Source organism: Grampus griseus, assembly GCF_964374135.1.
Source record: "Grampus griseus genome assembly, chromosome: 2".
NCBI classification, from domain to species: domain Eukaryota; kingdom Metazoa; phylum Chordata; class Mammalia; order Artiodactyla; family Delphinidae; genus Grampus; species Grampus griseus.
In genome coordinates, this window is record NC_139018.1 from 29120761 (window position 1) to 29147114 (window position 26354).

At 39.3% G+C, this 26354-nt stretch overlaps 1 protein-coding gene across 3 annotated transcripts in view; it reads left to right on the top strand.

Moving 5' to 3' along the window:
• NUMB (NUMB endocytic adaptor protein) overlaps positions 1–26354 on the top strand; it is a 188188-nt gene that overhangs the window by 159205 nt on the left and 2629 nt on the right. For 2 of the 3 annotated variants that reach the window (XM_082647389.1, XM_082647390.1), the window contains 5 exons: positions 13395–13469; positions 15483–15623; positions 18993–19197; positions 20945–21238; positions 23192–23341. In XM_082647389.1, the coding sequence (XP_082503515.1) occupies positions 13395–13469; positions 15483–15623; positions 18993–19197; positions 20945–21238; positions 23192–23341 (865 nt within the window). Of the gene's footprint in view, positions 1–13394; positions 13470–15482; positions 15624–18992; positions 19198–20944; positions 21239–23191; positions 23342–25586; positions 25734–26354 lie in introns of all 3 variants that reach the window. The other variant, XM_082647388.1, reaches the window with a different exon arrangement.

Here is a 26354-nt window from a genome sequence, read left to right on the forward strand (position 1 = left end):
TCACACTTATCTACAAGAAGTAGTCTGGTGAAAGAGATTTGGTTTGTTGAGTTTGCTGGGTCAATTGTGTTTTGATGAAAGCTAAAAATGAATCTCATAGGGAGTTTTTATCTAGTAGAGTTCCTCATAAATTTTGATACTTTCTTAGCCTTCTTATCATGTATGGTTTAATGGACCAAGATAAAGAGAACAACAGTTATCAAGTGTTTCCATCAAGCACATTTGGAGAAAAGTAGGTAGATGGGAGAATTATTATCCCTGATTCTGAATTTGTAAATCATGGCCAGGAGAGCTGCTGCTGCTTTTCCCTAAGTTGCGTCCTGGACCTGACCACCCTGTTCTATTCCTGTCAGGGGCCTGACCTCCCTGTTCCTCCAGCAAATGGGAGCAGTACCTTCAGAAGCTTTAGCAGTGAGGAACAGATAAACCTGGGTGTGTTACAGGGCTGTATTATTAACCCGGTGTAAGATTACACACATCTTAGAAGGAAAAAAACCCCTGAGGCTCTGAAATACCTTTTTCTAAACTTAGCTACATTAAATTGATCATTTTTTTAGGAAAGTCAAGAAGGTACTCAGCTTTTTAGGAAGTATTACATACAGCTTCTAGTGTATTTGGCCATACTCGGCAAATATTTTATTACCAAGCAATTACGTGGCACTTAACGTTTGAAAAGGATATTAAAAGTTTAATGTATTTGAGGAAACTCATGAGCTAAGTAATCTATATTACCATTTTATGAGGAACTGACTGAACACAGAGATATAAAATCTTTTCAGGCCACCCTATTAGGTCTCTTTTTAAAGCCGTTGTATTAGAAAAATTCAGTTCAGTCTACCTCCTGTGAGTCTTTCTCCTGGGTGTGTCCTTTACTACTGACACAAAACACTTCTAGTCACCAAATGTGTAGAGATTTTTTCCCTAACCAAACAATTCTCTGTGACACCAGCTAGGTGTCCTACAATTTAACTCAATTCTAACACTATCTACTTGGAGATAGTGTCAGATCCCGTAGATTTAAAGACTCAGTCTCACAAGACTGCTCCCACCGACTTCAGATGCCAGTTGCAATTGCAGGTCCCCAGGTTACCCATAATAACTTCTGTCTAATTTGGCTACAAATTGGAGGTTCCCATGACCTCCTCCTCAGGTTTGATTAATTTGCTAGAACAGCTCACAGAAATCAAGGAAACACTTATGTTTACCAGTTTATTAAAGGATATGATAAAGGAAACAGGTGAAGAGCCAGATGAAGAGATACATAGGGCAAGGTCTGGGAGTGTCCCAAGGGCAGGAGCTTCTGTCCCTGTAAAATTGGAGTGTGTCACCTTCTCCATGTGGATGTGTTTGCCAACCTGGAAGTTCTCTGAACCTTGTACTATTGGGATTTTGTGGTAGTTTCCTCACGTAGGCTTGATAGATTATTCCAATTCCAGCTCCTCTTCCTGCTCTAGAGGATAGGGGTTAAGGCTGAAAATCCTAAGCTTCTCATCATGGCTTGGTCATTCTGGCAACAAGCCCTCATCCAGGAGCCCACCCAGGGTTGTCTCATTAAACAAAAGATGCCCTTCACTTAGGAATTTACAAGGGTTTTAGGAGCCTTGTGTCAGGGATGGGGTCAGAGACCAAATATCAGGACAAGAGATGCTCGTTGTGCTCTTATCACTTAGGAAATTACAAGGATTTCAGGAGGTCTATGCCAGGAACCAGGGACAGAGACCAGTATATATTTTCTACTATCTCTTAGCCATCTACTTGTATTTATATAGAACTTTGTAGTTTGTGATGTGTTTTGACCTACTTTCTAACTTGTTACTCACAACAGCTCAGTGAATTAGACGTGATAGTTCATGAAACTACATTTTACAAATGAATAAACAAGCTCAAAGAGGTCACCCAGCTAGTAGTAAATGGCAGTGCCTACCCTGAAACCAAAGTTTTCTGAAACTTAGTGCAGAGTTCTTTCACCTACCCTGTGTTCTGTCATTCAGAAGTGTTGGCCTCTGCTTTCCTCGGATAGGCTTTAATTATAGTGAATGGAGAAGTGTCAAATGCAGGGGACACTAGATAGCTCAAGGGCCTGAATGCTTCCCACAAACATGCATCGTATGGCCTGCGCACAGTTCATAAATTTGGATTAGTTGCTAATATTTCAAACATTGAAATTTTTTACATCAAAACTATTACATCTGGGATTCCCTGGTGGCGCCGTGGTTGAGAGTCCGCCTGCCGATGCAGGGGACACGGGTTCGTGCCCCGGTCCGGGAAGATCCCATATGCTGTGGAGCGGCTGGGCCCGTGAGCCATGGCCGCTGAGCCTGTGCGTCCGGAGCCTGTGCTTTGTGACGGGAGAGGCCACAGCAGTGAGAGGCCCGCGTACCGCAAAAAAAAACCCAAACTATTACATCTATCTTAAGAATGGAAGATCTGGCAAAACGGCATGCTTTGTATGCAGCAACAGTGGCTTGAGCTGAGTACCAGTTGTGCCCTTTGGTTGCTTGTTTGCCACATCCCTGCAACTCCCTATGGTCCCTACACTCAGCCTGCTTCACTCATTTTGTTACCGCTTTTAACCCTGTAGGCGTTTGAGTTTGTGAACTCCTCCCTGGGCTATTATTTGATTGTGGTGGGGTGTGTGTGTGTGTGATAACCACTTCTAACTGTATAAAAAGCACCAAAAATATTATAATATTTGTTTTAACAGATACTGTTAATGTACTGCCAGATATAATTTTTCAAGTTTTGATGCTGTTACAGTTGTTAAATGGCATCATTAGAAATGATTATGTTTTAGAGAATACATAGTTGAAAAGTAATGCAGGGTTATATTGTTTTCAACTAATTATCAAGAGTAAAACATTTCATGGTATTTATGACCACTGTTAAGTCAGTGTACTCACATCTACATTCTAATTAGATTTCCTAAATTTTCTCCTCAATGGCAAATTGTACTTAGTGCTTATCTTCACTCTGGATCCTTTCCTTTACATGTGAGGGAATATCACTTGCTGCCTCTTTCCTTTTCTTCCTTTCTGTTTTTTAAATTCTCATGCCCTTCTATAAATTTTACCTTCTTTTGTATTTTATTATTTTTTTAAATCTTTTTTTTTTTTTTTTTTTTTTTTTTTCGGTACGCGGGCCTCTCACTGTTGTGGCCTCTCCCGTTGCGGAGCACAGGCTCCGGACGCACAGGCTCAGCGGCCATGGCTCACGGGCCCAGCCGCTCCGCGGCATGTGGGATCCTCCCGGACCGGGGCGCGAACCCGCGTCCCCTGCATCGGCAGGCGGGCTCTCAACCACTGCGCCACCAGGGAAGCCCCTTTTGTATTTTATTAGTTGCATCTTTTAGGATTTGGTTTATTTATCCTTTTGAAGTGCAATATAACAAATTTCTGAAGAAGAAAAAAGACAATCCCAAGAGTACTCAGAAGATTTCCATTGATCCTTGGTTTCAGTATTTCCTGTGACATGATCAGCTAATATGTCAAATGCCCTGGCCATTGATCTTTTCTAGATTAAAAAAAAATTCATTAACCTTTGGAGTTATCTTTTTTATTTGTATTCATGAAGACTTAGTGGTTCTCAAGCCTCAAGTCACAGTGTCTAAAACATACTAGGGACTGTGCTAGGCTATCCAGATCAAAGATGAGCGAGACAATCTCCATTTTTTAAGTCCAGTTTACTCTCATTTTCAGATGACTATTTGACTCCTCCTTCCTTTTCCTTAAACCTCCAGAATTTCTTACTCTTCTTTCAGTTGATGACCCTGCTTCCTACTTCACTGAAAAAACAGAATCAACCAGAAGAGAACTCTCAAACATGACACCACATCTACTTACCTACGTGAATCTGTGCATATATACTCTGTTTTCCCTCCAAGTCAAGGGATGAACTGTCTGTGCTCCTAGCTGAGGCCAACTCCTCCGCAAGATTCTTATACTAGCTCTTAGTCATTCTAGTAATGCTACCCACCTCCTCCATAATCAGTTTTTCTTTCTCTAGTGGATCATTCATTAGCATTAAAACAAACCATCTTTCTAAAAAAAGGTTTCTTCTTGGTGCCTTCAGTTTCTGCTCTCCTTTCCCCTATTAAACTCATTTAATCAGACTTTATTTACTCAACCTGTCAGCAGCATTTGATGTAGCAGCCAAATCCCTCCCGCTCCTCGAAACAGTCTATTCATTTGGAGTTCAGGTGCCATATTCTCTTGATTTTCCCTTGTGTTGATGCCTACTTCTTAGTCTGTGGACTGTTCTCTACCTACACTTCTCCCTTGATGATCTCATCCAGTGTCATGGATTTAAATACCATCTCTATGCTGATGATTTTGAAAGTTCTGTCTCCAGACATCTGCCCTAAACTCCATAATGGTACTTCCATCTTAGAAGCAGTATAGCATAGGGGTCAAGGACACAGACTGGGGATCTGGATTAATTGTATTTAATCCTGGCTCAGCCACTTATTAGCTTTGTGACGTTGGGAGAGGTTCTTAACCATTCTGTACCTCAGCTTCCCCACTTATAAAAAAAGGATAATACTAATTCCATCTTCACCTGATTGTTGTGAAGATTAAATGAGTAAATATAAGCAAAGTGTACAGAATAGCCTGCCATATGGATGTGTCAGTATCATCATCATTAAACATTTCACACTAAGGCATTTCACACTAATGTGTCACAAACCAAATTCCGAAACGCTCTCCCAAATTAGTCTTCCCTAGTCTTTCCCATCCCGGTCCATGTGCTTTAGCCACAAATCCTGGATCTGATCTTGTCTCCTCTCTTCCTCTTTTACCCTGTATCCATCCCATCAATAGTTCCTGTCTCACTACCCTCCATCACTATTGCCATGGTCCAAGCCAGCTTCTCCGCTCACCTGAATCATTGCATTAATGTTCTACGTAATCTGCTTTCATTATTGTCCCCCTACCATCTGTTTTCAAGATATCAGTCGGAGTGATCTTTTTAAGACAGAGGTCTGATTGTGTTGCTCCACTGCCCTAGATCCTCCAGTAGCTTCCTGAGCTACTCAGGGTAAAAACCAGTCTTTTAGGCCTAGCAGGCCATTATACATGCATTATCTCTGTCCCTTTTCCTATCTTCTCCTATTCTTGCTTCCTGTGTTCCAGCCACACTAGCCTCCTTGCTGTTCCCTGAGCATACCAGCTATGCTTCCACCTCAGGACCTTTGCACTTACTGTAACCTCTAATCTGGAGCACACATCATCCAGATATATGCATGGCTCACTTCCTCATCTCTTCCCATTTGTTCAAAAGCCCCATTTTCACTGAGGCAGTCACTGAGAGAACCTTATTTTAAATTTCAAATACCACCCTCCTCCATATATAGACACTCACTATTCCCCTTCCTAGCTTTATTTTCCTCTGATAGGGGTTATCACCATTTGTCATAGCATACATTTTACTTATTTGGGTTTTTTTTTTATCTCTTCTTCACTAAAACATAAACATTTTGTGGACAGAGATCTTCACCTAATTTAGTTCACTGCTGAATCTTCAATGCCTAGAATAGTTTGTGGTCCATAGTAGCTGCTCCAAAATGTCTGAGTTAGTGAATGACAAATGCAGTGCTTTCAAGTTCACCCTGTAGTGGGAAAAACCAGACAGGTAAAAAAAGGTAGTTAACAAATTGTGTAACAATAATAGGTACTACTGGAGCAGAGAGGGACAGTGAATGTTGGAGATTGTGATTAAGGCTTCTGAGAGGAGATGATACCTAAGGCTGAGACTTAAGACTGTGACTTCCAGTTAAACTAAGTTAGAGGAAAAAGGCATAGAAGGAACAGCATTAACAGGGCCACTGGAGCGACAGAGAACCTGCTCCGACTCATTCACTTATTCAACCTAGGGATATACAGAAGGAGACAGAAGATAAGACCCAAGTTTATGGTATGGATGAAAGGTGGTGGGGAAATCATTCACTGTGAGAAGAGTTATGATGAATTTGGTTTTGGACAGGTTGAATTTGAGGTCCCTGTGGAATTTTCACTCTATTATATGCATTTGAAACTTAATATGAACTTAGTATGAACTTAAATGAACTTAATATTAGAATAATTTCTTTTCTAGGTTCCCTCCTCTCAGTTAAAAGTGATTTATAAACTAGGAGAGCTAAATAGCCTCCAAAAATCTCGCCTTTGCTGTTTGGTTCATGACGTGCTATTATCCTTATTTTTTCCCCGAAAGCCTTTAAAGGCCCTTCTCACTTAAGAAAGTGCAGGTTAAAAGTTACTGTACTTTTAAGGAAGCAGCCATTGGAGATAGTACCAGTCTCAAATCCTACAGAAAGTTGTGTTTCTCGGAGGTACATACTGTATCTTGGAATTATAAGACAAAATTTATTCGTTACACAGTTCTGTTCAGAAATTCAAATGTCATCAAATGATAGATTTGAAGGCCCTCTCAGATTAAAAAAGAAGAAGAAGAAGCCAAGTTTCCTGTTAAGGAAGTCTCTCATTCACTCATTGCAAGACACACCGTGTCATGGTTGCCTACGAATATATCATTATTACTCCATAATGACTGGGTTATCTCTGTGTGTAGGTGTGACAGAAAGACTGACCAGAGATTCTTTACATATTGGGTATCCTTGAAGACCTCTTTGGTGTGTAGCAGAAGAGCTTTGCACAATAGAATGGCAGATCGCCGTTGCTCAGAAAGAGTGACTTGCTCTACCCTTCCTGCCCAAATTTGTCTGTTTGCTGCTGTTGCTTCTTAACATTTCATAGCTATGCCAAATTATGCTTCTGTGTGTCTTTAGCATTTCTTTGCTTTGGCTTACATTAGAACACCTTTTTGTTCTTGTCTGTCATATGCCCAACACAATTGTCTTGCCTCCAAATATCACTTCTGTTTATGTTGATTAATTGCGTGTTCTTATCTCCCTGGTGGCCTTAGGAATCATAGAACTTTAGAGTTGGACTGCGCCTGAGTTTGGGTCTCAGTTTAAAATAATAGGATATAAGCACATTTGTTTAAAAATAGAAAAGAAAAAGAATTCAGGGACAATTCCAAACAGTTCTAGTATTTCAGTATAATGAATTGTCTTTCCAAAACAGGTTTAATCACTTTCCAGGGATTATGATGATTTATATCAGAGGTCATCAAACTATGGCCCACTACCTGTTTTTATAAATAAAGTTGTATTGGAACAAATCCATGTCCATTTGTTTACATATTGTCTGTGGCTGCTTTTGTGCAGCAGGGCAGAGTTGGGCAGTTGTGACATAGACTGTATGGCCTGCGAAGCCCTAAATATTTGATACCTGGTCCTTCACAGGAAAAGTTTTCCAATCATGATTTAAACAGTTTAGAAACATACTTCTCCAACTGGAAATCCGAAGTACTTCCCCAGATAACAACATGTAAAACAGAAGAGTGACTGTGAGGATCTGTTAGCGTACTGAGCACACTACCAACTTGTGATCTCCATCCATTTAAAAAAATTTTTAAGTGGTGTCTACCAAAAAAACAAAACAAAAAAACCCCTGGAGATTAATAGGTAGGCAGATGGCAGTTCTTTATTGTAATTAGTTATTTCATTGCCTTTTATTGTGAGTAGCTTTTATATTTAGGGGAAATGATCTTAGTGTACTGAGTTTGTTTAATTACTATCTCCATGTCATTTTTGCAACCTTTTCGTCTTTCTTCACTGGTATTTTCACATTAAGATTACCTGTGCATTCTCTTGCTTGCAGTGTAAGCTTCCTGATTTAATAATTTGTAATAGACCCATTTCCTGCTATCATTTTCTCCAGTGTCAGAGAGTCTGCTTAATTTCTGTATTGGTTTATATCTACCCAAAGTAAAAGGTGTTTAAGGGAAATGTTAGTTTTAAAATTTTAACATGGATATTTAGAGAGTTGAGTGGTTACTTGAAAATTATATTTGACATTTTTCACTCATAGGGTAGTTTGATCCTTCTCAGTTTAAATTCTAAGTTACTGAAATTCTGTTCATGTTAGACCCATTTTCTTTCCTTGAAGAATAAGCAGTTTTCTCTTTGTTGTAAAACTATTTTTCATGCATTAACACTACTCAGTGTGAATTCTACCTATAACCTTGAAATTATTATTAAAATAAAAAGCATTGGAACCGTGGTGATGAAATAATTCTTACTGTCTCACATATACGTTACCCCTACCACATTTTTATTAGTGTCTGAAGTATTATGTAGTCTTTTTTTAAGGGGTGTTTGTGTCACTAAGATGTATGTATATTCTATCGTATAATAACGCATATGTGGAATCTAGAAAAATGGTATAGATGCTCTTATTTGCAAAGCAGAAATAGAGACATAGACGTAGAGAACAAATGTATGGATACCAAGGGGGAAAGGGGTGGGGAGGGAGGAATTGGGAGACTGGGATTGACACATATACATTATTGATACTATGTAGAAAATAGACAACTGATGGGAGCATACTGTATAACATAGGGAGCTCTACCTAATGCACTGTGGTAACCTAAGGGAAGTTCAAAAGGGAGGGGATATCTGTATGTGTATGGCTGATTCATTTTGTTGTGCAGCGGAGGCTGACGCAACATTGTAAAGCAACCATACTCCAATAAAAATTAATTTAAAAAAAGTTTTTAAAGATGTATGTATATTCTATATTTCATACTTACTCTGGGTTATCTCTTTTTTTAGTCCTGTGGCTAGCTAACTTTGGCCTTATCTCCTAAGGTATTGGCTTAAGTGGATAGTTTTAGGGCAAACAAAAGGAAAACTTTCATCTTCTGTGACTTTTATCATTTTCTAAAAAGTGTTTAGGAATCTTAGTTTATATTATCAGAATGAAAGACACTAAAGTTTACAGATAGTTCAGAAGCATTACTACTTTAGAATTTGTGAGAGGAAGTCCGGACTTAATTTCAGCTGCAGGTGTCTTTGAGTGTTAATATCTCAATACCTGATTGAAATAATTGTAATGTGGCAAACTATACTGACATCCAAGAACTGGCACTCAAATGTATGAACAAATGGAAGAATTCATATTATCTGTTTCCTTCGCCTATTTAGAGAAATCAAATGCTGTGAAATACGATAGATACAATGCTTCACTGATATATTAGTACAACACTATAAAAATTAATATAAAGACATACCTCAAAAAGCAGAGATATTTTCATAATAGTCTAATAGGGCCAATAAAGTATTTCCCTGTATATGATAAGGAAACTAAATGGGGAACAGTCCCATTCTAAAATGACCTTTTATATATCCCACTGTTAGTCTCCCAACCTTGAAGTAGTTCTGTCTGTTGCCTCCGATGCTGAACACTGTGGGCTGCATTTGCACAATGAGCGTATTGATATAACTGCAAATTGAAATTTCTTACGCAGGATTTTCAGTGCCTTTTGGCAGTCTTCTGTGTCACTGATTAGCTGTCTCCTATTTCCTACAGCAGATATTTAGCAAATTTATTCCTTCAACAAATATTTCTTAAACTCCTACACTGTACCAGGCATTGTTCTAAGCTCTGAAGTTATAGCAGTGAACAATAAGGATGGAAAAAACCCTGCCATCATGGAGCTTATGTTCCAGCAAAATACTAAATGCTACATAAGCGTTGGTTAAATATGGGCAGTTACTGTTGTTGATGGGGTGACTGTTGTCCCAGTTTGCCTGAACAGCCCCAGCTTAACACCTGTTTCTGGGTTTTAATAGTGTCCCCTTTCACTTTCAAAGTGGTCCCAGTTTGGACAGTAAATTATATGGCCACCGTAGTTCTAAACCTTTTACATCTATTTATTTATTGAATCCTCATAATAATCCCATGAGGTATGTGACATTATTAATATCATTATGCAGATGTGGAAACTGAAGCATAGAGAGGTTAAGTAATTTGCCCTTGGTCATGCTAGTAAGTGGCAGAACCAGAATTCAAACCCAGACAACAGCCTGGCTCCAGAGTTTGTGCTGAGTCACTATACTGTACCGCCCCAATACTGCTATGGTAAATCTGCTTTCTTATTCTGCCTGTCTACCTTCTTCTCCCTAGCAAAGTAAATCAGGTAATCTCATCTCCTTGACAGATGAATTTGTGGCTCTTTGGAGTGAACTTCCTCAACTTGTCACTCACTCCTTTACAAATCTGTCTTCATTTTTACTTGGCTTCACTCCATCCCTCTATTTCAAGGATGGAACATCCCTCTTCCCATCTAAAACTTGTATTCTAGCCTCATCCCCTTTTGCCTCCTAGAGGACTTTGTTCTCTACATTACTCTTTTTGGGCCTTCAGTCTCCATCTTTCCACTGGCTTTTCCCATTCAGCATATAAGCATGATCTGTTGTTGTTGAAAGTGTGTGTTACTCCTTCAAGAAGCTTTATTGTTGGGAGAATTTTTTTAAGTTTATTAATATAATGATGATAAATGAATACCAATTATTTATTACCCTCTTTAAATTCCAGGTACTGTATACATCTCTGATCCTTTTACCAACCCTATGGATACTTTACAGATGAAGAAATGGAAGCTCAGAGGACTCTATAACTTGCTTAGCTTATGGATAGTGGCATTGAATTCAGACTTGTATTTGTCTTACTCCAAAATCCATTCTATTTCTAGTATATCATGTTAGTTTACCACAATTCTTAAAGGACGTCCCTTGATCCTCTGCTTGTCCTCCATCGCCTTATAGCTCTTTTTGTATGTGTAGACTCATCTTGCCTTTCATTTACTTCTCAACCCATTCTAGTCTGACTTCCACCTTTTTATTAGTCAGATCCTCCAAAGAAACAAAACCACAATCTGTCTCTCTCTCTCTCTGTCTCTCTCTCTGTGTGTGTGTGTGTGTGTGTGTGTGTGTGTGTGTGTACACAGAGGCCAGCAGGCTGGAAATTCAGGCAGAATTTCTGTTACAGACTTGAAGCAGAATTTCTTCTCAGGGAAACCTCAGTTTTTAACCCTTAAGGCCTTCAACTGATTGGATGAGGCCCAGCCATATTATCAAGGGTAATCTCCTTTACCTAAAGTTAGTTGACTGTAAATGTTAATCATATCTGCAAAATACCTTTATAACAACATGTAGACCAGTGTTTGATCAAACAACTGGGCAACCATAGACCAGCCAATATGACACATAAAAATCACCACCACAACCTCTATCACTGTGGTGTCTTACTCATTGCTAAATCCAGTGGACATTTTTCACATCTTTCCTTAACTTGGTCACTTTGCAACATTTGACATTTTGGACAACCTGTTACTTCTCGAAACCCTTCTCCCTTAGTTTCAATGACCCTAATCTCTTTTCATTCTCCTGTCCGTCTGGCTATTCCTTTTCTGATATTTCATTACTCGTCTCCCAATTCCTTAATTATTAATATTCTCTCCTGTCCTTGGCCCTCTTATTACTCCCGCAGTTGATGTCTCCCCAAACTAAAATTCCATCTTAGAATTCTCTACTGAGCTTTAGACCTGTATATCCAATTGCTTGGATGTTGCACAGACATCCCAAACTTTGCTTGTCTAAAACTGAAATCCTATTCTCCCACTCTCCAACTCGCTTCTGCATCTCTTCTTTCTCAATCTTAGTTTGTTGTACCGTCTGCACCCAGTTAGTTTACCAAGCCAGCAACCAGAGAGGAGTCTTCAGCATCTCTCTTACATTTACCATTTAAGACTTTCCCATCTCCATTCCTATCTCAACCAAGAGAGCTCAACCCTCATTTTCTCTCACCTAGAATCTTGTTGTGGTATTTCTACCTCCCATCAGTCTCTTTCCAACCCCTCTACACTGCTGCCAAAGTGATATTTTAAAAATGCAAATCTGTTTATTCGTGTTTAAAATTCCTTTAGTAGCTCCTAATTGCCCACCGAATTAAGATAGAATTCTTTAGCAGGCATACAGTCCTCCATGGCTAGGCCTTTTCTGCTTTTTATATTCCACTGCGCCTCACTCACCCATCCTACTTCAAGCCATGCCGACATATTTATAGAGCCCAGATTTGCTGTATTGTTGGCTTCCACGTCCTATTCTGCTGTTTCTTCTGCCTGGAATGTCCGCTACCTCTATTACTTCCCTACCTTCCTACCCCCACCTGGGGCATCTAGAAAAATTATTTTAGTACCCAGTTCAATCTTTAGTTTGGAATAAACTTCCCCCAATTCCACAAATAGATTTGACCATACCTCCTTTCTGACATTGTTACAAGCTTTTCAACTCTACTATAGCACTTACTACTGTATTATTTATTTTTTGTTTATCTGTCACCTTTCAATGGACTGTGAACTCTTCGAGTATTTCTACTGCCTGGCATATAATAGGCTCTCATCAGATTTGTTGTGGTGGTGGAAACGGAGCCCAGAGTGGATTATACAGTTCACTTAAATAAGGCCATGCCTTATTGAGGAGTGCTGGGCTTGGACATGTATAGTGAAGAATGGTAGACATTTCTTTATCTTCCTTTGTTCCTTCTAGAGGCTGCTGTTCCAACCTTTAGTACCAGATTCCTTTTGATCTATACTTTTTATGATGTTCTGATACCTATTCTCAGCCTTCACTTTGCTTTTTATTTTGCTTGTATCTTTGGAGCAGTTAAAAAGAAAGGAAGCTATTTAAATTACTATTACAAATTCCCACTGTCCCATTTTCATTCCATCACAGGAGAAATCATACATCAGCTTGTTCTCATGTGATTCTTGTGTGCCAAAAGTCTTTTCTCAGCCAGTAAAAAGAATTCATGTTATAATGACAATATTTTTCCAACAGTTTTTTAATTCTCCTATGTCCCCAAAATGTCTCCATGCATTTAATGTCAAATTACAAACTAAACCAGTTCTGTGTTAATCCTGAGAGAAGAAATAATGGTTTTTAAAGATTGTTAAAGGAATAATGAAGACTTCTTGGGTTTTTAATATGAAAGTTTCAGGTGACCAAGGGTCCTGCTGTACACATTGGGGCCAAAGGATAGTAGCATGGCCAGCATCTCATTTTAGACTTACGTATTACTTTCTACTCAAAATGCACTTGTAGAAGCTACTTGTGGTGTAACTCCTTATGTATTTAATATTTATCTAACTCTTGGTTTTCGTGGTTGAGTTTTGAAATGAGTGAAGAATCTACTTATTCTTTGCCCTTTACAGAATGTGATATATTGGTTTTTATTCCATTTGTCCCCCTTACCCTTTACTTAATTTTATCTCATTATTTTGCATTGTGTTTCTAAAATAATGGCTTTGGCTTATTTTTTCTTGAATGTTTCTGCAGTTTGGTTTGAGTATCTAGCTTTGGCAGCCCTCCTGAACTTGACTCCATCTGTACTTGTGACTTTTGGAAGGCAGAAGTCAGTGTTTTCTAGGGAGATGACTATTTTTTAATATTATATATGTGTGTGTCTCCCTTCCTTTTTGGTTTCTCTTAAAAGACTGGAAAGAAAGCAGTTAAGGCAGTCCTGTGGGTATCGGCAGATGGACTCAGAGTTGTGGATGAAAAAACTAAGGTAAAACTTTCATAAGCTTAAATGTTACTGCTCATATGTTTTTTATCCCTATGATCAAATATAATGCCATTAAGCTGTTGTAGTCACTCTGTATCCTTCCACTTTGTCCAAAGAACGATCTTTGGAGAGACTAGTTAATGTTCAGAAAAACCAATTTAGTTACTCATTTACCTTACGAAAAACAGAAGAGAATTCTCTCAACATTTTGGTCTACATGACACAGCATGTTTAGCCTACGGTGTATTAGCATTTAATGTTAAGATCTGAGTTCTGTTTTTGTTCTGACACGTTAAAAAACTTTAACCCCACAAATACGATGTGAAAAATGATGGACCTTTTATTGACCCACAAATACGATGTGAAAAATGATGGACCTTTTATTGATATCACAGTTAAAAATTAAAAAAAAAAGTTGATAGACCATATCTAAAATTTCTTCTTGTTCCTTAAAACACTATTTTTAGAAAGTGATATTTGAACTGATTAACCTACTATTTAACTGAAGACTCAATTTAAGTGAAATCTTAAGGACTAGTAAATTGCTCATTTGGTTAACATTTATTTAGAATACACACAGTATCTCAAATAATATGTAGCACTTTGCATTTGAAAGAAAGTGATCCTACATGCCTAAATAAGGATAGACATAGACTCTGCCCTTAGCATAAGGTGTTATTTATATAAGTACATTTAATCATTAATTCGAACTTTTTAAGAGACCTAAATCTGGAGAAATTTTAACAAGAAGGCAATTTTCAAAAAAAAAAAAGAAAAAAGAAAAATAACCCTCAGGTGTCACTGGAAGGAGGAGAAAGTCTGTCAGGTAAAGAACAGTTTTCATGGGTAGCTTGCCTGATATATTGTAAGTGATTTAATTTAGCTACATTTTAGTTCTTTTCAGTAAGGCTTTTCTTTTTTTTTTTAAGTTCAAGAGAAGTGGTAGTCTCAAGTACATTACAATTGGAAATAACTATCATTTTAATTAGCTTATTTTGTGTAGTTTTCATTAGTGCTTTGGGTGAAATTTGTTGTATGTGGAGGCTATATTTTTAGTTGCTTTACACGATAGTTAGAAAGTGATGTTGCCCCCTGTTGGTTACTTATAACACTGGAATTAATTAATTTACTTCTTCCCACATTGAGTGATAATAGTAATTGATGACTTGTCATCCTGGGACCCATTATGAGCAGAAAAGAAATTTTGCAATATGTATAACAAATGAAGGGCTCATATTTAGAATATATAAATAACTCCTACATATCAGAAGAAAAATGACAGATAATCCAAAATACTTGAATTACTTTGCTGAAGAGGAAATTCATAGTAATCAAGGTTATGCAAAATAAAATTATAATGAGCCACCAGCATTGCAGAACTTTAAAGAATTGACTGGCAAGTTTGTGGAGCAATAGGAATCCTTATAGTTATGCTGTATAAAAGCCATTTTGTTTGCATGTTTTAGCACTTACAGCCCCCATCTCAGCATCTAGGGATTTTAGGTGACTGGAATATCACACAGAAGAGCCAAAGAGTGTCAAGATTTTAAAAAACATTTTGTGCAATGTTTATACTATGTGTATATGATGTCATTTAGCAAGTATATAAACATAGAGAGTCATACTCAAAATTAAATAATCAGTAAGTTAATAAATACATAGAGCTGTTCTGGAAATGATGTTATTTGAATGTAAGTTATATGGAAATTGGATTAAATTGATTTACATATATTGTAAAATTGAACATGGAATTTACAATCATAAAACTAGAATCAGCAGGCATATATTATATATATGAAGATGAAGTGAGGGAGGCATCTGGGGAAAGTGCCTCTTGGGATTTCTCCTAGGTCAAATTCTTAGTATTCAGACTTCTGGCTCAGATCCAGCTATTCTATAGCCTTGATGCATTAGATGTAGAGATTCTGTGTTGTGAAATGAACATCCTGTGTTTCTTCTGAGAAACTTGATTAACCTCATAAGTCCTCTATTCCTTTGTGTTTTCCTTTTTTCCAGGACCTCATAGTTGACCAGACAATAGAAAAAGTTTCCTTCTGTGCCCCAGATAGGAACTTTGATAGGGCCTTCTCTTACATATGTCGTGATGGCACAACTCGGCGCTGGATCTGTCACTGCTTCATGGCTGTCAAGGACACGGTGAGTCCAATAGCATGGATTTCATCATGACTAGCCTCAGTCACCAAGCTCCTTCTGGGCTGGCTCAGCCAAACAGTTTCCACTACATTTTTTTTTTTAACATCTTTATTGGAGTATAATTGCTTTACAATGGTGCATTAGTTTCTGCTTTATAACAAAGTGAATCACTTACACATATACATATGTTCCCATATCTCTTCCCTCTTGCATCTCCTTCCCTCCCACCCTCCCCTATCCCACCCCTCTAGGTGGTAACAAAGCACCAAGCTGATCTCCCTGTGCTATGCGGCTTCCCACTAGCTATCTATTTAACATTTGTTAGGGTATATATGTCCATGCCACTCTCTCACTTTGTCACAGCTTACCCTTCCCCCTCCCCATATCCTCAAGTCCATTCTCTAGTAGGTCTGTGTCTTTATTCCCATCTTGCCCCTAGGTTCTTCATGACCTTTTTTGTTGTTTTTTTTTTCCTTAGATTCCATATATATGTGTTAGCATATGGTATGGGCATATACCCTGAGAAAACCATAATTCAAAAAGAGTCATGTACCAATATGTTCATTGCAGCTCTATTTACAATAGCCAGGACATGGAAGCAACCTAAGTGTCCATCAACAGATGAATGGATAAAGAAGATGTGCCACGTATATACAATGGAATATTACTCAGCCATAAAAAAGAAACGAAATTGAGTTATTTGTAGTGAGATGGATGGACCTAGAGTCTGTCATACAGAGTGAAGTAAATCAGAAAGAGAAAAACAAATACCGTATCCACTACATTTTTAACAAGTACGTGCTGTTACAGCACTTGGAAGTGCCTAAACTAGCCTGCTTTCACTCCTTTTATTCAAGTAATTCACACTCTTGGTATAACCCTACCACTCACAGAGCAAGATGATTGGCTGAGGTCCAAGGTCATTAAAGGAAAGTAAAAGTTCTCTGGTGATGGTGGCTGCTAATCTTTATTTGAAACATCATTATTAGAACTATTTTCAAGATCCTTACATGCATTTGTTTGCTAATTCATCTGGGTAGAAGATACTGGCATTTGAAAGGCACTTATAAATTCATTTACAAAGTGACTACCACAAGAACTGAGTGGGAGTATATTTTCAATTAAAAAAATAGAAATACTAAATTATGGTACAGTGAACTATGCTAGAAATTGCTACATAGTAGAAATTTTGGTTTTCTTTAAAAGTAGAGAATAGGGACTTCCCTGGTGGCGCAGTGGTTAAGAATCCGCCTACCAATGCAGGGGACACGGGTTCAAGCCCTGGTCCAGGAAGGTCCCACATGCCACGGAGCAGCTAAGCCCGTGTGCCACAACTACTGACCCTGCGCTATAGAGCCTGTGAGCCACAACTACTGAGCCCACGCGCCTAGAGCCCGTGCTCTGCAACAAGAGAAGCCGCCACAATGAGAAGCCTGTGCACCTCCACGAAGAGTGGCCCCTGCTTGCCACAACTAGAAAAAGCCCGTGTGCAGCAACGAAGACACAATGCAGCCAAAAATAAATAAAATTAATTAATTTTAAAAAGTAGGGAATAATCGAATCTATCATTCTTCATCTAAATTACCCAAAATTCTGATATGAAAGACAAGACTCTTAGATGATGATGATCTTCATTATAATATAGCGTTGAGTGTGTAATATTTGAGTTTTTAAACATCCAGACAGAATAAGGCAGTTGTAGCAATTCATGACTACAACTCGATGAACTCTTGCTAAGGTTTAACCTGGAAGGGAAGTGGTGGCCATATTCTAATATTGACCAAAAACTTTTTAAAAAGCAGTTGTATAAACAAATATTAGGAGCTCAAGCTCTGAATCAGATATGGGTTCAGTTCCTCTTTCTGGTTCTTACTAACTGTGGGTTTTGGGGCAGGTTATTTAACATTTTCTAAGTCTTAGTATCCACTTCTATAAGATGGAGATAACAGTTGTGGGGACTAAATTTGGTAACAAGTATAAACACTTATAGCATAGGGTCTGGCCCGTGGTAACTGCTCCACTTCAAGAACTTCTGTCATAAGGCCTCGCAGAAATAATAAGTTTCCTTGGCCTATAGTTCTGTCCTTGTAATAGAGCTGTGTTCAAACGCACACGGGTTCTAAAATTCTTTCGGTCCTCTCTCCTATTTCACCCTTCAATGCCTACCCTTGTATCATCCTACTAAGAAGTTAGATAGAAACTCACGCAGATTCATAAAGAGTGAGTCTGTCAGTCTTTAAATAAGCAGTCATGTGAAATCTTAGGGACAAAAGCATTTCAGACATTTACCTCCCCTTATGATATCTGATATTGGCGTATAAGATGCAGTGAAATTACTTACTCAGAGCGATATGTAGGAGCAGCTGCTTACATGGTATGATTTTGGAAACTCCACAAAGGTTTCCCTGTTCTCAGATTTTCTTCTCGCTGTTAAAGACGCCAACAGTTATTATATCATCCCTAACTTTTTTATTCCACAATTAGGGATATAGTTTAAAATACAGATAACCCTGGTAAAAAGTAACCCACCAAATCTATTAAATTTACTCTAGGTAATCCAGTGTATCTTTAAAACAATATTTAGTTTACATAAGCCTTCCTCCCCTCCCACACACAAAAAATTCAGGTTTATCTGTTTAATTCCTTTATAAGTAGAAAATGTGAGTGAAAACATGCTTTTACTTTTGCCTGTGTGTGGTTGGGAGGTAGAGTTGGGGTTTGAGAGAGCTAGAAGAAGACAGGGAAGTTATGGGAGAGAGCCTACAAGCACTGAGGGCCCAGATGGGGCAGGGGAGGAGCATTCAGAAAGACTGAGAAAGCTAAGCTTTCCTTTGCCTGATTGCTTCTCATCGCTGCAGTTGTATTTATTTATGTGAAGTTTTAAGTTTGCGCCTTTTGTTCCTAGACATGTTGATAGTATATTTAAGCTCTGAAATAAACCCTGCCTTTCCAGTGGTTTCTTAGAAATGCTTGGTAAATATTCCTACTATTCCCCTAAATGGTAAATAGAGGTTTGTGTGTCAAGACTTAGTGCTTGGAACCTTGAGCAGTGTCTTCTAAGCTGGTGACCAGAGTTAATGTGAGTGACAGAGGGACCTGACTAATAAGGAAGTATTGGTGGCTGCTCAGAAAACACCGCTTACCGATGGTCGCTTTACCCAATGCCTACTACAGTAAAGGATGATAAGCATTACCTAAGGTAATAATTCATTTAGATTAATTTGGCGTATTAATATACTAAAATCTAATTTTAAGCTGGAGTTCCTAACATTTTGCCTGTGTGGAAACAGACTTATTTTGTGGTCCAAGCTAATTTGTAATTTTTGACACCATAACTCTAAAAAGGTTTTTTAAACCTTCTGTTACATACAGGGTGAAAGGCTGAGCCACGCAGTGGGCTGTGCTTTTGCAGCCTGTTTAGAACGTAAGCAGAAGCGGGAAAAGGAATGTGGAGTGACTGCTACTTTCGATGCCAGTCGGACCACTTTCACAAGAGAAGGATCATTCCGTGTCACGACAGCCACTGAGCAAGCAGAAAGAGAGGAGATTATGAAACAAATCCAAGATGCTAAGAAAGGTACAATCTGTTCTACTACAATGTGTGTTTATTTAAACAGTTTTTCCCAACAGGTTAGTATTTGGAAGCTATCAGGGGCAAACTTTTTCAGTCAAGGAGAACTCTTAGCAATATATGAAGACCTTAAGAACAAAGCTGAAAATCTAAACAGAGTCCTTTCCTTTAGAGTGGCTTGTTTAGTGGCTTCAAAGTGTTTACTCTTCCCATTATGTTAAACTACTGGGGAAGCTGAGAGTGTAGTTGAAGAAGCTGCAAAGACATTCAAAAACAAAATTGGGAAAACCTGCATCCTCGAACAGATTTTTAAATTCTGATGCATCTGATGTCTGTGAGAAGCAAATGCTATCAAGGACCTACATTTTAAAGGAAGAAGTACAAGTCCCAGGTTTAGGCTGCAGAGGACCCACTGATGGTGATGCTGGGTATAAATGCAGGCAGAAATTTCTCGGTGATACTCTTCTTATTAGATTATTACTGTTGTTTCAGTGCTTTTGTGAAAAAAGTCCACAGATTTTGAGATGCTGGCCCGTCTTTTTTCCATAGCCCCATTAATTTTAGTGTGTGGTTTTGCAGAATGTGTTTTTTTTTTTCCAGGTACCCATAGCAGCATAGCAGAAATGCCTGTACAAGCATTCAAGTCACTCAGGAGGCTGTTGAGTCAAGTGTGTTTTAGAACTGAGTGATAGGGCTTAGGGAGAATGCTTTGCATTCTTGTGTATAACTAGGACTGAAACCAACAAGGAATATTTTGGAATTAAACAGTTCGGTTTAAATATAAATATAATTTTGCTAATTTTTTTACTATATTCTTTCAATTCTAAACCAGCCGTTTTAGGTAACTTCATTAATACTGACCCAAACAGCTCTAATTTTTAAGCCAAAAAAAGGATACATATTTTTATTTGAAATTAAATTATTGATTGTGATTTTTTTTTCATTTCTTATAAACATTTGTGCCAGGATACCAAAGAATAAAGAAACGCCATGCTATTTTAATTAGGAAATGTAGTATGTATACCTGTTATGTAGTATGCTTCAGTGATTTTCAGACTGGATGCATATTCTTTAATACCACCGAAGAATACTTTTTGATACACACAGCAACTGCCAAAATGGTTGAGTCCTAGCATCTGCAGAGGATTGTGAGGGGAGGGGAGTAGAGACTTACCACAATCAGAATGGGACACAGTGGGTACTCACATGGAAACAGTCTTGTATTCATGTTTACTCCAATTTAAAATTTTACTTCTGTATGCTTTTATTCAAATGAGCCACAAATGCCTAATGTCCATGTCTGCTTTATGACATTCTTTAACATCTAATCAAACTTACGCTTATTTAGACCTTTCTGACTCTGCCACTCCTAAATCCTCTCCCCCAAACAAAAAAGCAAACAAATATTGAACACTGTGAACCATCATTCTTTAAAGGACCTTTTGCTAGGAGTTGATAGGTAGTTTTGTTTTGTTTTGTTTTGTTTAATCTTGTTCAGAGTCTTAATCACTGCATGGGAATAAAAGATCTAATATTTTTGTCTTAGTAGATATACCATGTGACATGTAGTAGGTTACTAAACGTTTTATTTGTCTGAAAAATAGATCTGAGCCCCACTTCTAACCTGTCTTTTAAGAGACATGGTGAAGGAGATGGGTAAAAAGACCTAGAAGAGTTTTTGAGTTCCTCAGCAATATAAGCTCAAATTATTTGAAGACATTGCTAAGGTCCTCTTTCTCTTGACTTTCTTGAGCTGAAACAGATAAGACAGTTGTTGGTTCATCAGTGGCCCCTGGCAACACTGCCCCATCCCCATCCTCTCCCACCTCTCCCACTTCGGATGCTACTGCCTCTCTGGAGATGAACAATCCTCACGCCATCCCACGCCGGCACGCACCAATTGAACAACTTGCTCGCCAAGGCTCTTTCCGAGGATTTCCTGCTCTTAGCCAGAAGATGTCACCCTTTAAACGCCAGCTATCCCTGCGCATCAACGAGTTGCCTTCCACTATGCAGAGGAAGACTGATTTCCCCATAAAAAATGCAGGTAATGCAGCATCCACCTAACTCACTGGGTGCTCTGGCACTGAAGCGTTACCATCACTTCCAGTGGAGTCACTGATCCCATCAAACTAGCCACCCCTCTTTCTGAGGCTGGTTGGTGGTTACATATCTTGTATCATTTCCCATTGGAAGAAAATGGAGATTCATGGAGAGGGACGTGAGTCATTCATTTCTCTTCGACAAATAGGTAACAGAGCCATGATGGGAATTCCCAGCCTGAGCTGCAAGGTTTGTGATTTGTCCTGATGAAAGTGTACCTGCTTCCAAACATCAAGGGTCTCAAGTTTCCATTCTTATTCTGCCATTTGGGACCCAGCAGGGAATTAATTTAAAAGGCTTTGGAAACACATCCAGTTAAATAGCATTACTGTCAGATGTACCAGAAGAAATGGATAAGTTCTCAATGTCCTTGTGGCTGGTTGGCTCCATAGGGAGGAAACTCTAAACGGGTCTCCTGCATAAATCTAAGATCTGTTGTTCATCAGAGACAGTGGGATTGCTCACACATATTCATTACCTTTCAGAACTGCCACACAGGCCTTTGTGTGGCCTGTGTACAGCTGAGCCAGCCCTGGTAGCTCTATCCTCATCATAAGATCCGGAGCTGAAGTGTCAGATCTGGTCAGCGCTTTTATTGGGCCCTATTTTACTTCACTCTGAGACATGTTGAGCTGGTGCTATAACAGAATCTGAGGAAGCTCTGTCTCAGTAGGGCACTCCCACCGCTGGTGGTACAAAAGTACAGAGAGTTAAGTTCTTTGATGGATAAAACTCAGCCTAAAGAACAGTTAAACTAGATGGTTACTGAGGGTCTTTTCACCTCTCAACTCCTGTAAAAACTGAAACTCCAGATGCTTCAGGTACCTCATTTTCAGTCTCCCTCTGGAGCAGATGGGAAAAAAAAACGATTATTCTCTTTCCACAGTTGAGCAAACAGAGGTTCAGCACATACAATTAGCTTCCTCTGTGACACAGAAGTATCCCAGTGTCAATTTTTTTGTTTTGTTTTGTTTGTTTGTTTATTTTTGGCTGTGTTGGGTCTTCATTGCTGCATGCGGGCTTTCTCTAGTTGCGGCAAGCAGGGGCTACTCTTTGTTGAAGTGCGCAGGCCTGTCATTGTGGTGGCTTCTCTTGTGGCGGAGCACGGGCTCTAGGTGCATGGGCTTCAGTAGTTGTGGTACACGGGTTCAGTAGATGTGGCTCAGGGGCTCTAGAGCGCAGGTTCAGTAGTTGTGGCGCACGGGCTTAGTTGCTCCATGGCATGTGGGATCTTCCCAGACCAGGGCTCAAATCCGTGTCCCCTGCGTTGGCAGGCGGATTCTTAACCACTGCGCCACCAGGGAAGCCCCCTAGAGTCAATGTTAAGAACAAAGCCTCTGGAGTCCTGGACCTCAGTTCACTTTTTCATGTTATCACAGCTCAGGTACTTGGTACTTTGGAGAAGAATGAGAGTGATCACACTGTCGTAGTTTATTACAGAGAAAAGGACTGAGCACCCACTGGTGCACCTGACTTTAACCCAGTTTTTGACAAGAGTCACTGGAAGGTTGCAGAACTTAACTCAGACCACAGCCTTGGGACCTGGTCGGAAGACAAACAGGTTGATCTTACTGACTGGACATCTTGGCACAAAAAGAGAACAGCAAGTTCTCAACAGTGTCACACAGGAGAGGAAATAAGGAAATCTGGGGATTTGCAAGGGAGGAAGATAGACCTTAGTACAGGAATTGTTATCATTTTATACCTTCTCATGTGAAAAGCCAGTGAATAGTGGTCAGGAAATTTTTTGAAGCTGCTTTTATATCCCCACCTGACAGTTGAGTCTTTTCCTTCCACAAATAAAAGATTCAGTATAAAATGCCACCTTGTGTGATGCTGTTCTGTTTCAGGATCGTTCCATTTTGCTGTCTGGAGCCATCTTCTGTTTGTCTTGCAGTGCCAGAGGTAGAAGGGGAAGCGGAGAGTATCAGCTCCCTGTGCTCACAGATCACCAATGCCTTCAGCACACCCTCCGAGGATCCCTTTTCATCCGCCCCAATGACCAAACCAGTGACAGTGGTGGCACCACAGTCTCCTGCCTTTCAAGGTTGGTGCCCACTTAGCCTGCTCACCTGTTCTCTTTGAAACTAGTACTTTTATGACACTGCTCACTAACTGTAAGTTGGCATTCTGAGCTTCCCAAGACCTGGTCATACCCACTAATTTCCCTGTTTGATATTATCTCGGAATCGTTAAATTTCCCTATTTGACAGTGTCTTTGTGCTTTGTTCCCCTTCCTGTTTCCTGAGATGTCTGCATTTGTCATTTTGCACGTACCTACCTGTCTTTCATCCCATTCTATCAGGAGCATCTATAGTCCCAACCCACTGCTTTATTTGCTACTTAACTGTTAAGAGTCAGAGTATCCAGCCATTTCTCCAGAAACAGCAGTCATCAGAGTTGGTTCTAGCCTTATGCTTTCTTTAGCACAGTGGTTCTCAACCTGGGGTGATTTTGACCCCTCAGGGAAAATTCGGTATCCATTATCTGGAGACATTTTTTGGGTTTCACAATGTGGTAGCAGGTGCTTACTGTTGACATCCTGGTAGAGGCCAGGCATGGCAGTAAACATCCTTCAGTGTTGTTTACTGCCACACTGAATAGCCACCCTCACAACAAAGAACAATCTGGACCAAATTATCAGTGGTGCCAAGACTGGACCCATCTAGTCTCTACCCTGTCACAAGAGGCCCATAAAGAAAAAGGTACTTCAGTTCACTTCATTTTCCATAACAAGTATCCTAAAATTAGCCTTTGTGGCATTGAAGAATTAGTAAAAGTTGTTGTTTTCAGAGATACTGAATTAATAGTTGGTATTGACTCAAAGGTCAGCAAAGAGTCTATATAACTTAAATTACAGACTTTTAGAATTTGAGCTCCTGTAGTTGATCTTTCTTCATTTCTTTTGGGAGAGAGCTCAGAAAAAGTTTTTCTGTGGAGACATTTTTTGCCTGCTCTTATTGAAAAGCTACAACATGCTTTTCCTGTAGGAGGGAGTCTCTTTAAAAAAAAAAAAAAAAACCTTAATAGTCATATGCACCAAGTGGCTTTTCATTTCATCTAACAAATATTTATACTACCAATAATAATAGGCACAGTTTATTGGGCACTTAGCACAGTGTCCACCACATACATCATGGTAAGGACATACATTTTTTCATCTCATTTAATCCTCACAACAACCCTTTGAGGTAGGCATCACAGATACAGAAAATGAGGCTCACAGAGGTTAAGTAAATTGCCCAAATCACACAGCCAGGATTTAAACCCAGGTCTTTCTGAATATACTTCCTGTTACAGTCTACTTACTCTGTGCCTATTTACAGGGCAGTGGGTATACAAAACTGAATAGAATATAGTCCTTTCCCTGCCTTTAAGGGAATCTCAGTGTGTGGATAAGCTAGTCTTTTAGGCAAGCCCTGGGTAAATCATACCAATGCCATAAGCATAGTCGCTGAGTCTTAAAGAGGGACTGATTGGTGGAGGGCAGGAGAAGGTGCCTGCTTGTCTGTTCCATATGAAATATAGAGAGCTAGGCTAAGGAATAGAAAGTGATGGAATAGATGTCTGGAGTAAAGGAGCACGGGTTAGGAGATTTTAATAAAGGGAGACAGGAAAGAACAGTAGGTGCCTTGAGATATTACAAACATTACTGAGGGGAAAAAAACCTTTAAAAAAGATGAAATTAATTCTATAGCAAATTAAAAAATTATTAAGCATATGAAAACATATACCAAGTTTGATTTTTCTCATCTGTAATATGGGGGTTTTGAGAGAATTAATTGAGATGATGCACACTAAAGTACTATTAGCATAGTGCCTAGCACATAATAAGGACTTATTGTATTTAACCATTGTTGTTATTGTTGGCATAATTTGATCTTTTGGAATAGTGGTAGGAGAAGAAAATACTTTGTCTATATCATTATGCCGAAGGCTAAGCTGTATCTTAGAATAGTTAGACTTTTTCCTGCTTGTAATACAAAGCAGCTCTGTTCAACTTAATTTGAAATTGTTTTTCTAGTCTTCATTTCCTCTCTCTCCATACACGTATTTTCCTAAAAGAGTCATACAGCTTTATCAGTACACCCATTTTAATTACATCCTCTAATTCCCTCTTTGCCAAAAGGTTTGTGTATCCATTGCAAATGGCATGGTTATCCCAACACCAACTTTTCTGTTTTATGTGTTCCACCAGTATTGCACATTGACCTGACTGACCCAGCTCCAAGGGGCCACCTGTACACCTTGCATGAATTTAACTACATTGGTGTTGTCTGCTCCCATTGTAGCTAATGGCACTGACTCAGCCTTCCATGTGCTTGCTGCTAAGCCAGCCCATACTGCTCTAGCACCCGTAGCAATGCCTGTGCGTGAAACCAACCCTTGGGCCTATGCCCCTGATGCTGCTAACAAGGGAATTGCAGCCACACATTCGGGTAAGGTGACCACAGATGATGGTGAGGATTCTGGGATCAGATAAGTGACCCTTGTTCAAAAATCAGCCATTTAGCTGAGTGGGAACCAGGGAGGAGTCCTTTTAGGAAAAGTATGATCCCTCTTGGAAATAAACTACTACTAAGAAAGGATGGTGTCACAGACATAGAGAACAAACATATGGATACCAAGGGGGCAAGGGGATGAATGGGGAGATAGGGATTGACACATATTTACTACTATGTATAAAGTCGGTAACTAATGAGAACCTACCATATAGCACAGGGAACTCTACTCAGTGCTCTGTGGTGACCTAAATGGGAAGGAAATCCAAAAAGAGGGGATATATGTATACGTATGGCTGATTCACTTTGCTGTACAGCAGAAAATGACACAGCACTGTAAAGCAACAGTACTCCAGTTAAAAAAAGACGAAAAGAAAGGATGGTTCCTTCAGAGAGGAACTAAAGAGGTTAGGTTGATAGTTCTTAGGACCATAGAACCACCCATAGAGCTCCGTAATACCCAGATTCCTGGGCCCCACCTCCAGAGAGCCTGTCCCTGGATGCAGATCCGTGGCCATGCCTGCAGGAAGAGACGACTCTGCCTCTTACAATGGCAGG